The following is a 15426-nucleotide window of genomic DNA, read 5'->3' on the forward strand; positions in this document are numbered from 1 at the left end:
ACACTTAACCTGATAACAGAGCTACCTTCAGTGCCTGCCCAGAAATTAGCCCAGTTCTGTCTCTGGTAACTGCTAATGTTTCATTTGATGCTTGTTCTATGGTTAAAAGATTTTGAAATAGAAGGAAAGCAACTGACTTCCAGGGTAACTGTTGAGATGCCATGTGGAGACACCATGCAGTGGGCTAAGAGTCAGCAATACTGGAAAAAAATGTAGCCATTGGTCATTTAAGGGTCTGCAATGAAAGACAAAACATGAGAAATGTTAGGCAAAGCAAGATGGCACCTACCTGTCTGTATGTTCTGTTTTAACTATTAAGCCTGCTCTGAGAAAGGATTGGGTTGGTGGCTTCTGTTGGAGCCTGGTCAGCCAGATCCTGCTGCCTCTTGGGTATGAGAGCAGCCTGGGGCTGTGGAAAGAAATGCCACATGAACTGGCACAGAAGTGAGAAAACTAGCAAAATACAAAATTGTGGTTTGAATTGCTGTCCACAGCACAAACAAGAACAATGTTGCAGCAGCTGCAGCTTAGGTGAAAGCTTCAGCTTATTAGAAACCAGTGTCTAGACATCATGTTAGACTCAGAAAATAAGATCCCCAGGTCAGCATTGCATGAACGCCACAGTTCCTATCAGGTAAGATACTGAGATATTTTAGGACTCTTTCAGAGGGCAGTTTCAACCTAAAACTAGCCTAGGTGAAAAAGGGACTTCATACCCCACCATAACTAGAGAAAGACCCCCACTGACTTCTAAAAGACCTTAAATCAAGCCAAAATTTGTGGCTTTCCTATTTCTCAGAATGATTCTGCAGAAAGAGGAGAAGATATGGAAGAGGATGTTAACTTGATTTTCAATGGGCATTTCTCTTAAGAGAAGCTTATGGTCCAGTTCTGCAGTTCACAGAGGAGGACGGGGGACTGAGCACCTTGTATTTCTAAACTGATTGCACTATGATTGCACTACTAGTGGCTTGGCTAGAAAGTTAATGCTTGGAAAAACGGTGGCTTGTTTGGCCATCTGGTGAAATTGTTTTCTCTACATGCATTTTATTTGGGTTTAGTTAAAACCAGCCATTTTTCCCAGTCAGGTGAGTTTCAGAAAATGGCCTTACCATCTCTGCATCCTTCATCCTTTGCCAAAATAGCCTGTTTAATTTTGAAGTGAGACTGATTCCCAACTCCTTTAGGGTGATGGTTTGGAGAATTTGACCTTTCTATCCATTGAGTCAATGCAATTCTTCAGAGGCTTATGTTCATTTGAGTAAGTCCTGCCTTTCCAGATTCTCAGGATTTATTTTCTTAATAACATTCTTTAAAAAAAAAAACCAAACTTGTTTTAACATAAGCCAAGATTGTCTGGAGTTACTTATGCTTCATAGTGTTTTATTACCAATACACTTTGGAACACTCTGGTAAATAATTCAGCCTACACAAAGAAATTGGCTATATTTTCTCTATACATCAAGGAAGTCTGTTGTGTAGACTATATATCACAGCTCTAAATGTTCTCAGATAAATGCAAACCCACATTGTATTCCATCTGTACTACTCACACAAGTAGGTTTTTAGGGACCTTATACGACACATCCATCTCTTATCCAAACACCAGAATCCCTAACATTTGGTTTTGTAATAAAAAAGACATTTTTTATCTTTTGCAATTACAGCAAAACTTGCTGTGTGTCCAGGGGATAATACCCTACACAGTCATAAAGCTTATAGTTGTTTTTTTTTCCTTGTGCTCCTCTTTTCAGATGCTCATCCAAACTTGCTTTTCAGTTCAGAAGGTGAACTTGCAGTTTATGGAAGTCATGAAAGTTATTCCACTGACTTCAGTGAAACAGAAGTTCTCTCCTAGTTTGATAACTATGGAGTAACTTCTCAGTGGAGCCTTTTGCTGGTAGAAGGGAGAACAGACTCTGTCGGAGTGTAAATGCTCTGTCATTCACACAGTGCAAAGGAATGACTTGGAAATTGTGATGATAAAAGCAGAATTTGCTTTACTGACTGCTTCGATTGCTTCAGAGGAAATATTGATTTGTGAAAAGCCAAAAATAACTTCTGAGATTTTGGGGGGGTTTTCATGTCTTACAGTGCCATGGCCCTGTAGGAGCAAGACAAATTCTTTTGAAATTTGGGGGAGGAAGGCTTATAAGACACGTAGTCATCATTTGTCTTAACAATTACTAGTTTGTCAACATTAGAGTTGGGGAAAATAGCTGCAATAATTTAAAAAGTGTGGCTCAAAATAGCCCAATTCTCCCAGTAGGTTTCCATGGCCAAAATACCTACCTATGTGGTGTGTGAATGGGAGGCATGTAGGCCTGGAGGGGTGGGTGGTCATGGCAGAGAAGGCTGGAGGGCTGGGTGGGGAAAGGACAGAGGACTGTGGAAGCAGGGAAGTAACCTAAAGCTGACTTGAAGCTAGTCCAGTTTGTTGTTTTCTGGAAAGTGGGGAGGGGCTGCAGTGGCTGCCCACGTTCAGGGACTCAAGGAGAGTTTGGGGGCTGCTACCTAAGGGTGGGAGGAAGGCTGTCCTCACCTGCCTTCCCTCTGCCTGGCTTTGAGGCTGGAATGGCACACCCAGCATGAGCAGGTGAATGAAATATTTATATGGTGGGGACGGCTGGAGGATGTGTGGGGTAGCAGCTCATAAGGCACTGAGGTGGTTTGGCTGTGGACTGTGTTAACACTGATCTGTACCTATTACAAGAGTGCATGTGTGTGGCTCAGCAACAGCATCCCTCTGTATTTTCAGGAAATGTATACAACACATACACATGACAGCAGGGTGGAGAGCAACCATTGGATGTGCCCAGTTAAGCAGGGGAGGAAATGAACCCAAGGTTTTGGGGAATTTTTTACTCCTCTGCCACCAGATGTGACTGTGGTTTTCAGTCCTAGGTGGGAAAATGTCGCAGCCTTCTGAGCGCATGCCTTTATTCGCGTTGGAAGGAATGTTTTTGGCAGTCTCTTTTGTTCTCTTGCTGTAATACAGGGTGTTGTAAAGATCCTGCCTGGCTCCTGACGCTTTGTGGGAGGTACACAAAAGGGTCCCTTTGGGCTCTGCAAGGGCAGAGCTGTGTGCAGGTGCTCCGGGGCTTGGTTTGTAACCCCACGGTTACATTGGTTGTGTAACCTTGTAGCTGGGAGAGCCTGGGCTCACCAGGTTGTGAAAGTGCACATAAGGGATGATGATATGATACTGCACATCAGATATTAATGTGCATTGACACATAATCGTCTGCGTACATCAAGGCATTACAGCATGAAAGAGCAAATGCGGAGGCCTTGGAGAGCAACGTGCTTTTACACCTTTTTCCCCCCCCCCTGCTTTCTCTTAGCCTTGTTATTTAAAAGTAAGCGTTCCTCCCTCCCTGGCCCCCCATTTAGCCAAAGTCATCCCCCAGCAGTAAACGGAGCAGTGCCTTCACGACGGCCTATTTAGTCGCAATAAAAAGCCGATTGGCCTAATGCACAATCAAGAAAGGAGTGACATTTATTGCTTCAGTTTTATGATGCTGTGAACTGAGCAAGATTTGGAGCCTTACAGTGCCTTCAGGGGGCAGGAGATCACCAGCAATGAATTGTATTTATACCTTTTCCAATTTCCTACCAGCATTTTAGCAATAAATAGACTGTTGTTATTGAGTTTTATGTAAGTATGTTTACGAAAGCAGGAATACAACTTTGTAGCTCAGAATTACATGTGTTGGCTAAATAGATCAGCAGAGAGAATAACTATGTAAAACACTGGGAAAGCACTTAGCAATTTATTATCAAATGTCTTAATAGAATGCTTCATCTCTTCCATCCCACTTTATGTTACTATTAAAATAGTACTGCCTCCATTGCAGAAGGTCAGAGGCTCCTTCACACACCCATGTTGGAATATCAAGGGCCACGGTTTGTTCACACATCTAAACCATTAAAAATACATCCCATGCATTAAATATGAGCCTGAGGAAAACTCAATAGTAGCTGACGCAGAGGGCTGACCTCAGCTCTCACAGCTCCTGCGGAGCAGCAGGTGTCCCTTCCTCAGAGTCCATCTCCTGCCCTGGTCCCTTCCCACATGGAGGCTGCAGCTAAAAGCCTGTGTGAGATGTCCCCAGACGTACAGATTTAATTGCTGTCTCTCAGCCTGCCCATTTTGTAATGGAGCTCTCCCTTGTGGAGGAGCACGGGTGCCCCAGGGTCACCTGTCCTGGCCAGTACTTGCTCCTTTTTCAGGGAGCTGCAGGTGGATTCCACTGATCTGTGTCCCAGACCTGAAGAAGGTTACTGTCATCTCATTAGTTTGCTGGCAAGGATATGTCCTTCAGATGGCACATTTCCTTTGCTCATCTGTCTTCCTTTCCCTGGCAGCAGTACTTTCCCTTGGGGCTTGATCCCAAAAGCAACCAGCCACTGTGGTCATCGTGAGACAGCAAGAGAGTCACAGAATATACTGAGCTGGAAGGGACCCACAAGGATCATCGAGTCCAACCCTTAGCCCTGCCCAGGACATCCCCATAAGTCACACCATGTGCCTGAGAGTATCATCCAAACACTTTTTGAACTTTGTCAGGCTTGGAGCTGTGACCACTTCCCTGGAGAGCCTGTTCCAGTGCCCAGCCACCCTCTGGGTGAAGAATCTTTTTCTAATATCCAACCTAAACCTCCCCTGACACAACTTCAGGAGAGGCAGCATCCCCAGCCAGTCCTAATGCCTAGTTTCATACAGCAGCTTTCACCTACAGACCTGAATGCTCTGAGGAAAAAGAAGGTTACTGCTGCACCCTCCTTGAACGTGCAGAGAAGTGATTTGCTGGAGTGCCAGTCTCAAACCTGTGGGCTGAGATCTCTTTTCCCTGCTGTGCAGGATGACATGAGGTTACCTTTCCTTATTGCTGTCTGTGCAGAAGGTGCAGGCAGTGCCTGAAGAAGAAGCCTGGAAGAATCCTCCTAAAATTTTGTTAAATATCTAGACTGGATTTTGTTTTGTGATTAAAGGCAACTAACCAAGCAGGTCAGCCTGGAGTATGCAGCCAGTTCAGATGGCACTGTCCCAGGCAGGTCTCCTCAGAACCTTGAGCCACACATATTTGAGGATGCAGAGCAGTTTATGGTGAGCAGTATGATTTTGCACACCTGGAGGCAGTCTTTACATTGAGTAAGTCTTTTTCCACAGTTTTCTTCTCACTATTTTTAGGAAGGTCACTCCTAAGCCTTTCCTTCCCCACCAGCAGTGGATGGCTCACATGTTGAGAGGGATTGGCTGGAAGCACACTGGTCTCTGCTAGCCAAAAGGCCATCATCCCTTTACCTTCACTGATAAATCAGAGCTTGCTTTCCACTTTCAGAAGTAACTCCCAGTGTTGTTAACAACGGTATTACCAGAAATTTGTCCCTGGTCCCAGATGGTGTTACAGTTCTCTGTGAGCGGATCAATCCTTCCGGTATGGCAAGGTCCATGCCAGGACCTGCAGCTAGATAGTGTCCCTTGCTTCCCACTGGACACTGCAGTATTCCCACTGGCTGTTGCAGGCTGAGGTGAAACGCTGGGATTTGTGGAAACAGTTCTCATTGTTCTTCTGGCTTCAAAAAAGGAGCGAACAATGTCAGCAGTCTGAGGCACACAGCAATAAACTGTTCGTGAAGGACAGCCTCAAATGTTTACAGAGAGAGAAACAGTCAGCAAAGCTTTGTTTTAGCACAGACTACAGAGACGTGAAGGACACCAAGTGTTGGCAAACCATAAAAAGGCATTTATTTTATTCTGTGGGTTTTAAATAAACTTCACACGTTAGATACCTGCAGACACTAGAACTGGCATGTGCACAGAATTAGAATGTTCTGCTCTGGTCACACAGCTAATGTGAGGGTTTTTCCATGACTCTTCAAACCCAGTCATCAGCCTTGTAATTCTCTGTTTGGCTTTAAAGCATCCAATCTAGCAAAGATTGCTTTATACAACTTATTTCCTTTTAAATAGGAATGATATTTAAAAAAAATATGACACATTCATTTTGCCCTAAAGGTGTTAGCATACAATTCAATGTACTGTTGAGGGCACCAAAGGCATCAGGAAGCCAGATGAAGGTTGTATTATAATTGGTGCTGTGAATTGCAAGAAGGAAGCAGAGGTGAATTTCATGATACTTTTTGTCAAAAACTTAGCAAAAAAAGTTATGGGGTAAAAATTAGAGGAGAACTAGGAATCAAATTGCAGTGTCTTGCAGAGCAAATTAAAATTATTTCATGAGCTGCAGTCTCCAGGATGACTTCTTGAAAACTGGTGGAGCGTGAGACCATCTCCTCACCGAGCTCCAGGAAGGAGGCAGTGCCCAAGAACTCTCCTCAGGGCTGTAAAGCAAGGTGTCTCAGGGAGCAGTACAAGAAAATGTTTTGGAACAACCTCCATGAGCTGCCATAAAAAAAAGTGTGCTCTGAAAAATCCACACGTATTTTTAAGCATTGCCAGTCAGTCCCTGCTATTGAGCAGCAGCAGCGTGGCAGCTGTACAGCGATTGCCCAAGCTCCTGGCTCTGCACTCCAGCTACGCTCCCAGAGTATGTTGCATTTGGTATGCAAGGAAGGGCATCAGTAAATATATTCACCACTTTAGTGCATTTTAGCTTGACATGTGTCCAGTGAACAATATTTTGGGCTCTTGCAGTGAAAAAAGCAGGGGGGGGAAAAAAAATATCACCTGATTATTCAGCGCTTCCTTCTGTTATGATACTTTGGGGTCCTTCAAATCATTTTCATTATGCACTACATAATAATAAAAATCTCTATGCAGTATGCTGATAATTCCGTGCATGGTTTCTGTGATTTCTAATTGTTTGAATAACAGGATGCTATTGAAATGCCATGCAGAAACACTGCATCACCCTGAGGGAATCAAGCTTTTCTCCTTTTACTCCTGGTGAAGATAAACATTTGAACAGTTGAAATAGGTAAAATATCCCAGGGAAGCCGCTGTGCAAAGTAGACATGCTAAAGCCTTTAGTGCAGAAGCTGTGCTGCAAAGGACAAAAAGGAAAAATAAATTAGATAAATGAATAAATAAATAAATAAATAAATAAATAAATAACATTGAATGGAAGGCACTCACAATAAGCCATGTTTTTTCTTCTCCTGTGATCTTAAAGCATAAGAGAAGCACTAGCAGGCCCAGGAAAGAAATACCACATGCTATTTTTGTACTGCCATTATAAAATATGTATTGTTTATTGTTCTGCACTGCAGCTAAAGTTTTGCATCAGCCTCAAAATTACAGCAAAGTTTGTTTTGAAGGAGATATGCAGTGTCTCTATTCTTTAAGCCTCTTGATGATGTTCTTAAGAATGCAGTGATAGGATTTCAATCTCCTGGCAAGCACAGACAGGTTGTAGGGTATGATTCATAGAAAGAGTAAAATACTGTGTGCCAGTGTGCATTATGAATGTATTTTATATATATGTATGTCAGTGTACCTGATGTTCAGCTGCATGCAAAACCAGGCAATGGTGCCAGGCAGTTTTGTCGCTTGGCTGGAGGCATCATTGGGTGCCACCCTCTTGAGCTGTGCTCCACACGCTGCAGGGACCACTGTGGGGCACCTAAGTTTGACCAGGCTACCAAAAGTCCCTGTTGACTCTGTACTGAGGGTGCCAGGACTTAGCACTAAAACTTTGCTCTCTGTAAAATGGGTATAATAGTACCAGGTCATTGCTGCTGTAGGGCTGTATGAGATCACTGTAAAGCTTAATGGTGTACTTGCAGATGGGCTGAGGGTCAGAGGCAGGAGCTCGTATTTATGTGGTCCTTTTGACACTGATGTGGAAACTAAGGTGTGTGCAAGCGCCCTGGAGCAATCCAGTTTAGCTGCCTGTGTGTGCAGGCAGCTTTGAGGATGGGTGATGTGCCGAGGTGGGTACAGAGGTGACCTGTCACTGCTCCCCAGTAAAGGAGTATCACAGGCAGTGAGTTTTAACAAGGCACAGTGACGGTCTGAGGAGGCTAGCTGAGCTCCCAGAGGCTGGGTCTACCCAGCCTGGTTAACCTTGCCAGTCCTTGCTTAGAGCTGGTTCAAGGATCTCTGCGTGGTGTTGTGCTGAGACACATTAAACATACCCAAAGCTGCCTGGGTAAGTGAGCGCTCCCAGCAGCCTCCTGACACGGGGCTGAACCGTGGTACAATGCATGCACGGATGTTGAGGCGTAATGTTAAGCCTGGCTTCATTTCAGCTTGCCTGCTGGTAATGTCAACAAAGATGCCCTGTGTACCAGAGAGAAAAACCTTGCAGGAATCCTAATGATAGAGAAGGCATTTGGGACTGATTGCCACGCTCTTTATGCAGGAATATACTGCCAGGTTTGCTTTAAATGGGCATTTAATGTCCTACTTGGAGGGGCAGGGGGCTTGGAGAGGACCATGCTGACATCCAGAAATTTCAGCGTCTGATCACCATTTTCTAGTCAGAGCAGAGGAAGATAAGAAATGTCTCTAGTGGAAATATCATAAATGTACAACAACTGTGGTTTTATTTATACACTGTTTTATGGCAAAGGAAAGGCTTTGGGCTTTTGTATGCTGCAAAATGTTGTTGGTTTTTTTCTTGCTTTTTTTATTTTTTGCCTGAAGAAAATATATAACGTTTAAAATGATTGCAGAATGGAACATTACTTTCCCTGTAAAATAGTGCTTGCTGAGACATGGTGGGATCTCACACTTGACCAAATTAGCATATGCGCTCAAATATCAGAGCTCTGACTAGTAAAAATAACACTAGATTTGCATTTTCACATTTTTAGCTCTTGCTTCCCTGTCTGTTTGGTTTTATGCCTTTCTTCTTGACTGACAATTCTCTTTGTGGCAGATTTATTGCTGTTCTGCTGTTTGGACCCTGTAATCAACTAGACACTTGGCTGAAGACGTTAGTCATTTCATTAAGTACTTTTTTGCAGATATCTCAGACACAATTTTCTGTTGCTCTGGTTCCAAAAAGCAAATGACCCATGGCCAGCAAAGTCTGAATATGAATCTTTAATAAACAGAGGTAGTACAAACAATGCTCTCAGGTTTCCAAACAGCAGAGGGCTAATTAAAAGATGTTGAATGGGGAAGAACTGCCATTGCCATCTCGCTCATCTGACAGAAATGTGCCTGCATCTGTTCCCAATGAAACTGCTCTTTTGGAAGCATTGTCTCATTTATCGTCCTTGCTTCCAATCAGAGCTACATAGGAAACCTTCCTCATGCTATGTTCAGATATTGGATAGTAATTTTTTTAAATTATTTTTCAGTAATACATTGCTGAAAACAAATTCTGAATAGTTGTCTTAGGAGTAAACATAAAGCATAGAGTGAGGTTCTTTTTGTCATCACCGTGTCGCTGATGGTTATACTCTATTCATGAACTAAGGAAATATAATTATAGCATTCCCTTACCCTTCATGGGCAAAGAACCATTCTCTCATTTCATTGAGACACCTCTTTAAAACTCAGTTCCTCCCTCCAGGGACAGTCCTTCATAGCCATGAATCCTGTCTCCAGTTGCTTGCTCTCTGCAGGCAAAGGTACTCTCTCTGCCCAGAAAATAATACCATATGTTATTTGCAGAAGCGTGAGGAGTTAGGAGAACTGCACTCACCCGTGCCTGGTTTATGGACTCCATTAATTTTTAGAGAGATTGATTCAATAGAAAGCCAAGTTGGCTGCTCCAGCTTGGCCAAGCAGCCTGCTGCAGCACATCACCATCACTGCTGGGCCATAGACCTCTGGGGTCTGGGCAGCATTTTTTCATGGTCAGGATCTGGGCAGGAGATGACTTCTTTGTGCTTTTCTCTTATTTCCCTGGGAAGGAGAGAAGCATGTTAATTGAGTGAAATAGCCACAGTCACTCCCCAAATGCCCGTGGGTTCCCTTGTGCTGTTGAGTACAATCTTTGCAGTTACTGCCTTGACAGAAGCTTGCAGACCAGAGTGCAGCGACTTGCACCCCACAAGTCAGTAGTGAGGCACAGGGAGGTGCCTTTCAGCATCTTACCTGCCTCAGGCTAAGGTCAGCTCTGCCAGCTCTCCAACAGGCACCCTCCTGGGCTTCTCCTGCATGTTGGCTGCAGAGCTGCATCTCTGCCTGCAGACACCTTCTGGTTCATCTTGGATGTGACATTCTCATGACAGGGCCCAGCAATGTCATCAGCCCAAAATCTTCTGAAGAGGTGCCCAAGTTTGCCTGTTGGACAGTCTTTTTAGTTTGCTTTGTTTATTTTGCTTCTGTGATCACCAAAGTAACCAAATAGGTTGCTGGATGTTCAGCTCCTCCAAGATTATCATCAGATGAAATTAAACGGAATAAAGTAAAGTGTATAAAAGAAGGAGAATTCATCGGAGACTATCACAATGACCTGAAAGAAAAGACAGAAAATGAGCCTTGTTTAATGCTTGTTTATGGTGGAAGCCCAAATTTTAATCAATTAACATATGAGCCCATTACTTGAAAGATGTGTTGGGCCTGTGAGGCAGCATCCAGTATTTCTTCCTTTCTCAGGGGAGCTGCAGGGTATCAGCTGACATTCCGGAGGCTCTCTTTCCTCACAGATGCTTTTAAAGCTGCGTTTCTGACTGCAGAAGGCATAGTTAAACCTTACACATGTATTTTGCGTATGCCCTTGGGTGCAGTTGCATCCTGTGACCTCCCTAGGAGACCTCACTGACCTTCTCACAGTGTCTTGTTTGAGGAACGCTCAGTCAGCCTTTCCATTGCCAAACTTTCTTCAGCGCTACACTTAAAACACAGAAACCAAATAGATTTATTGATATAACTATAATCAGAAGTCATAGCCTGGATGATAAAATGGCCGAATTATCAAATTACTTAAAATTAGAGCCATACTCAAGTGCCTCAGGGACTGGGAAGCTGCAGGCAGGCAGCCAGCCCACCAGCCAGTACCAGTACTGGGTGCTAGCGAGGAGCAGAACAGGATTTCTGGGCATGGCAAGTGTTAGGGTAAGGCTCTCTTTGGGGTAGGGGTTTTCTGTGTCCCACAAGCACTGAAGACTTTATGTACTCCCTGCGACCAAGCAGGGATGTCACATTTTGGTTCTGCTTGTTTAATAGGAGACAGTCCCACTTCTGCATTTTATAATGCTTCAAGAAGTGAAGGCACCTTTACCTATGGCAACAGGATTTCATTCAATCAGATGCAATAAGTGCTGTTTATTTGGTATTTATTCCATCAGTGGCGGATCCCACCTAAGGCTCAGTTGTGCTCTGTGGCCACGTGTGTCGGCTCACACAGGTTTGGAGTACATGCCCCACCTCTTTCCCTGCAGTTTGCTCTTCTGGAATTTGGGGGCGTGGTTGAAATTGCGAACTACTTGTTCCTCCAGTTTGAAAAAATGTGTTTGAACACTGTCATTTCCCCTGATAAGAGGAGCACTATAAATTAAAAAGAGCCAGCAACGCAGGCACATTAATCTTCCTGATGCAATCCTACCTTTAGCATTTCCTGGCATATATTTGATGTTGACTTAATTGTGCAGCCTTGAAGTAGGATTTGAGTATATAAGTACAAAAGTAGTAATAAACTGCAGATACAAGCTAGGGGTTGCCCACTGAAAACTGTGCAAGGGGTGGATGATGCACAGATCCTTGCAGCAAGGGGTGACAAGTTTGCTGTAGTGTTTTTTCGCTGTCCATTTAGCCCTGAAAAATCAAGCTTCACACAGGATCCTATAAGGCTTGAGCATATGGTGTCATCCTGAGGTTGTCCCTTCCTGCTCTCCCTCGCACACAAGTGATCTGACATCAGCACAAGCAGTGCGTGGTTCGTGGTGCTCGTGCGGTGCTTGGGAAGAAAGGCCGGTCTCACAGTTAAGATTTTACAATGGAGTTCAGAAAAATCTTGCTTTTCTTCTCGCTTTTACTGAAAGAGGTCAGGAAAGCAATTTTGGCTCTTTTGTGTTTTGGAAGGCATCAAAAGATGCAAATAAATGCCTGGTGGGCTCTGAAACGGTCTTTGAAATCAGTGGGAGATAGGTCTCTGAGATTTCAAAAATCCCACACAAAGTGTTTGCATGCATCTTTAAGCATTTAAACACCTTTAAAAATATGTCTCTAAGGTGTCTAACTCTGAGCATGGGTTCCTGCGTCCCCTAGGCATTTTTGAAATTGCATCCAAAGTTGCTTAGATTTCCCCTAAAGAGCACCCTTTTGTTGTAATTTCCTCGTTAACTTAATTTTCTCTTGACTTGAAACATAATATATATTAACCTTCACTCATTTTTTGCAGCAAAATGTAGAGAAGTGAAGCTGTTTCTGAGCTGTTTTATTATACAAAAAAAAGGAGCATATGGCTGATTGTGTCCCATCTGAAATGCAAATGGTGGAGCTACGTGGAAAGAATTACTATTACTTGAGCAGTAAATGTTTCCTAATGAAGTGAGTTTGACTAAGGTGGGAAGCTGGAAATGGCTGCAGGAAGAAATGATGATGGTTAATATTTCAGTGGAGCAGAACATTCATATTCTGCTGATAAGGAGATTCTTAGGAAATGCACTAGAATTTTTTTCTTATATTCTGTATGTTTATCAGTGTGGGGAAATTGTTACACACAGGGAGCTAGACTCTTTTCTTCTAGTTATGAAATCATGTAATTTAATTTATAACCACAGCTTTTCACTGTTGGCCTCCTTCTGAGCTGAAGTTTCCTGTATTTTGTGAACATTTGGGGTAAATAGACCTACCCAATGTAAAAGAAAAGTCTAAAAGAAGACTCTGATGTTCATCACCCTGGGCACATTTGTTGAGGCCTGAGGCCAAGAGGGTGCAGAAGGAATCTGACCCACACTCTCTAATTTCCTTCTTCCTCTTTTCACCAAAATTTTTTTCTCATGTATATCCCTCTGCACTTCTAGTAGTCTAAGGTGTCCAGATGTCTGCTGCAAATGGGAGGTGGTCTGACTTTTAAATACTTTCTTAAATCAAGCAGTGAGGCTAGAGGCTTGACATTTCCATTACTTAACTTTCCAAAGGGAGAGCTGTGGAGTTGGTGCTGTGAGGTTCAGCACAATCAGTGGGCTGGAGATAGAGCATCAATCACATTACTTTGCCTTAATGTCAGAAGGAGCCGGGAAGAGTTTAGATAGCAGCATGTGCACAATTATGTGCTCAGAAGAGCTGAGGCAGCTGCCAGGTTAGACCTCTGGCTTTGTCCCCAAGCAAGATGACATCGGTGTTGCTGAGGCTGAGCTGTCTGTTACAGGGCACAGTCAGGGGACAGGAGATTAGCATGCCATTCCCCTGACAATGCCCGAGGGTGTCTGACATCGCTAATGATAATGAAAAAGGAGGAACCTAGAGAAAAAAGTCTGCAGCCTGCTGTTGATGGAAATAATTAGGTTTCTCCATCTCAGAAGCAGTGGCGAGGCTTGCTGGGATCAGGACATGTCCACATTAGTGTCAGTTCAGATCCAGACCAGACTTTTGAAGTGAATCTCTCTCTGTGCTTTGGTTCACATCTCAGGGCAGCACAGGAGCTCACAAGCTGGGTTGTGGTGCCTCTGGAGATGCCCCTGGGCAATCTGAGGGCAGGGCCACTGCCGCCCTGCCTGCATTTGCCCACCTGTGCTCTTGGACACGGGAGCCTTCACCCCCTACAGAGCATGTCACCAAGTCAGGAGTGGGTGCTGACCTTCCTGGGTAACAACTGGGTAAGGCTTTTTGGTTGCTGAGTTACAAAAATGCTCCCAGAAGTGTTTGTGCACAAAGTCTTTCCTTAAACAGCATGGTTTCAATACTGAGTAGCCTCTGCATCTGGGAGCTGGGGAGATCCCGCCAGCCTAAGGCACAGAGAGAGTGCGGTGGCATCAGTGTCGGTCTTGGCAGGGGGTTTTGTCCCAGTAGGGTGAAGTGAGGCTTCAGTATCACATCTTTCATTACTATCAAAGTGCCTGTAACAGGTGCCAGGATTATTTTCAGAATTAAATCATAAATCAGTATAAACCCACGTTTTATGGTATTCTATGTGAAGGGCAGCACCTGAACAGAGGTGAATTTTGTGGCTCCTTTAATTTGCAGGAGGGCTCAGCAGCTTGATTTATCTGCATATCTGCTTAGGTATTTGGTTTACAAGAGATTACAAGTGGTAATGCTGTGGCACAGTTTTCCTTGTATAATACACTTCTTTTATCTTTCCTTTTGCTTGCTTTTAGATGCCTCTTCCCTCTCCCCTCATCTCATTTCCATTGAGAAATACAAATGGCCTCTTGACAGAACTTTTCATTTTCATTATGTTGATTTGCATTGTGCAGTCAGGATAATACAAACACTTACATTTCTGAGATGTATTTATGATGTTACGAAAAAACTTTCTCATAGTAGCCTCTTCTTTTTTCTCTGTCTTTATCTTTTCAGGTGTGTTTGCAACATTGACTGTTCTCAAACCAACTTCAATCCTCTTTGTGCTTCCGATGGGAAATCTTATGATAATGCATGTCAAATCAAAGAGGCATCATGCCAGAAACAGGAGAAAATTGAAGTCATGTCTTTGGGTCGATGTCAAGGTAACTCTCATAACAAAACTCATTTCAAAGAATGTTTTCAATTTTTGTAAAGGAAAAAAAAAAAAAGGAACCGGGGCTGGCACTTCTTACTCTTCCATTAGGCTCTTGCAGTTTATATTGTAGAGCACAGGCTGCAGGAAGGGGCAGAGCCCGCCACAGCAGACACCAGCGAGGCATGAGGAGTCCCTCACTCCTAACCCTTCCCATGATCTTCACACAGCAGCAGGGGACTCTTCAGCCCTGCACTGGTTTCAACATCAGTCACCAGTACTCTGCCCAGAGCAGCTTGCCCAGAGCCCTGTCTTCCAGGCAGGAGTTGGAGCAGGACAACAGGAATGCCCCTCAGATACATTTTGCCTCCCAGGATGGATCCTCTGGTGCTCCCCTAACTGGAGCACCATGAAGCAGTTTCAGGAGGCTAAAGATGTGCTCCCAAATACGGTACTTGTCTTGTTTCTCGAGTGACCTGAGTTAGGCCCCAAGATGTTGAGGGTGTCTGGAAGGCAATTTTCCAATAGTATCTCAAGACTTTCTCTGTTTCTCCGTAAATACCACACTTCTCTGTGCACAGCTCTGGGGCTCCTACATCACCTGTAACCCTTGAGTTGACTTTAAAAACCCTATTTTGCTCTAAAATAAAAATGAAGAAAATTTGCCTTTAAATAGCTCCCGTAAATAAAGTGTCTGCTGAGGCTCAGACTCTTAACAGCTATTTTCCCCTTAGCTTCTGACCTATAAATCCTCAGTACATCTAGTTACAAGGCCATAGTATACAGATGTATTAAGCACATTCCAGTTTATTCCAATCTCTTTAAAGTTAACCACCCTAAGTGGCAGTTCATTTCAGGGTACGTATTAAAACTCCCCAATTACTTCAAATAGAGCAGA

The 15426-nt window shown here is 43.7% G+C and overlaps 1 protein-coding gene across 1 annotated transcript in view; it reads left to right on the top strand.

Annotated features, from left to right (window-relative positions):
* TMEFF2 (transmembrane protein with EGF like and two follistatin like domains 2) overlaps nt 1–15426 on the top strand; it is a 127730-nt gene that overhangs the window by 79755 nt on the left and 32549 nt on the right. Inside the window, exon 6 of the mRNA XM_027737484.2 lies at nt 14390–14538. Coding sequence (XP_027593285.1) covers nt 14390–14538 — 149 coding nt within the window. The remainder of the gene's footprint in view (nt 1–14389; nt 14539–15426) is intronic.

The sequence above is a fragment of the Pipra filicauda genome, unplaced genomic scaffold, assembly GCF_003945595.2.
Source record: "Pipra filicauda isolate LSUMZ 115617 unplaced genomic scaffold, ASM394559v2 scaffold149_size4050908_pilon, whole genome shotgun sequence".
Classification (NCBI taxonomy): Eukaryota; Metazoa; Chordata; class Aves; order Passeriformes; family Pipridae; genus Pipra; species Pipra filicauda.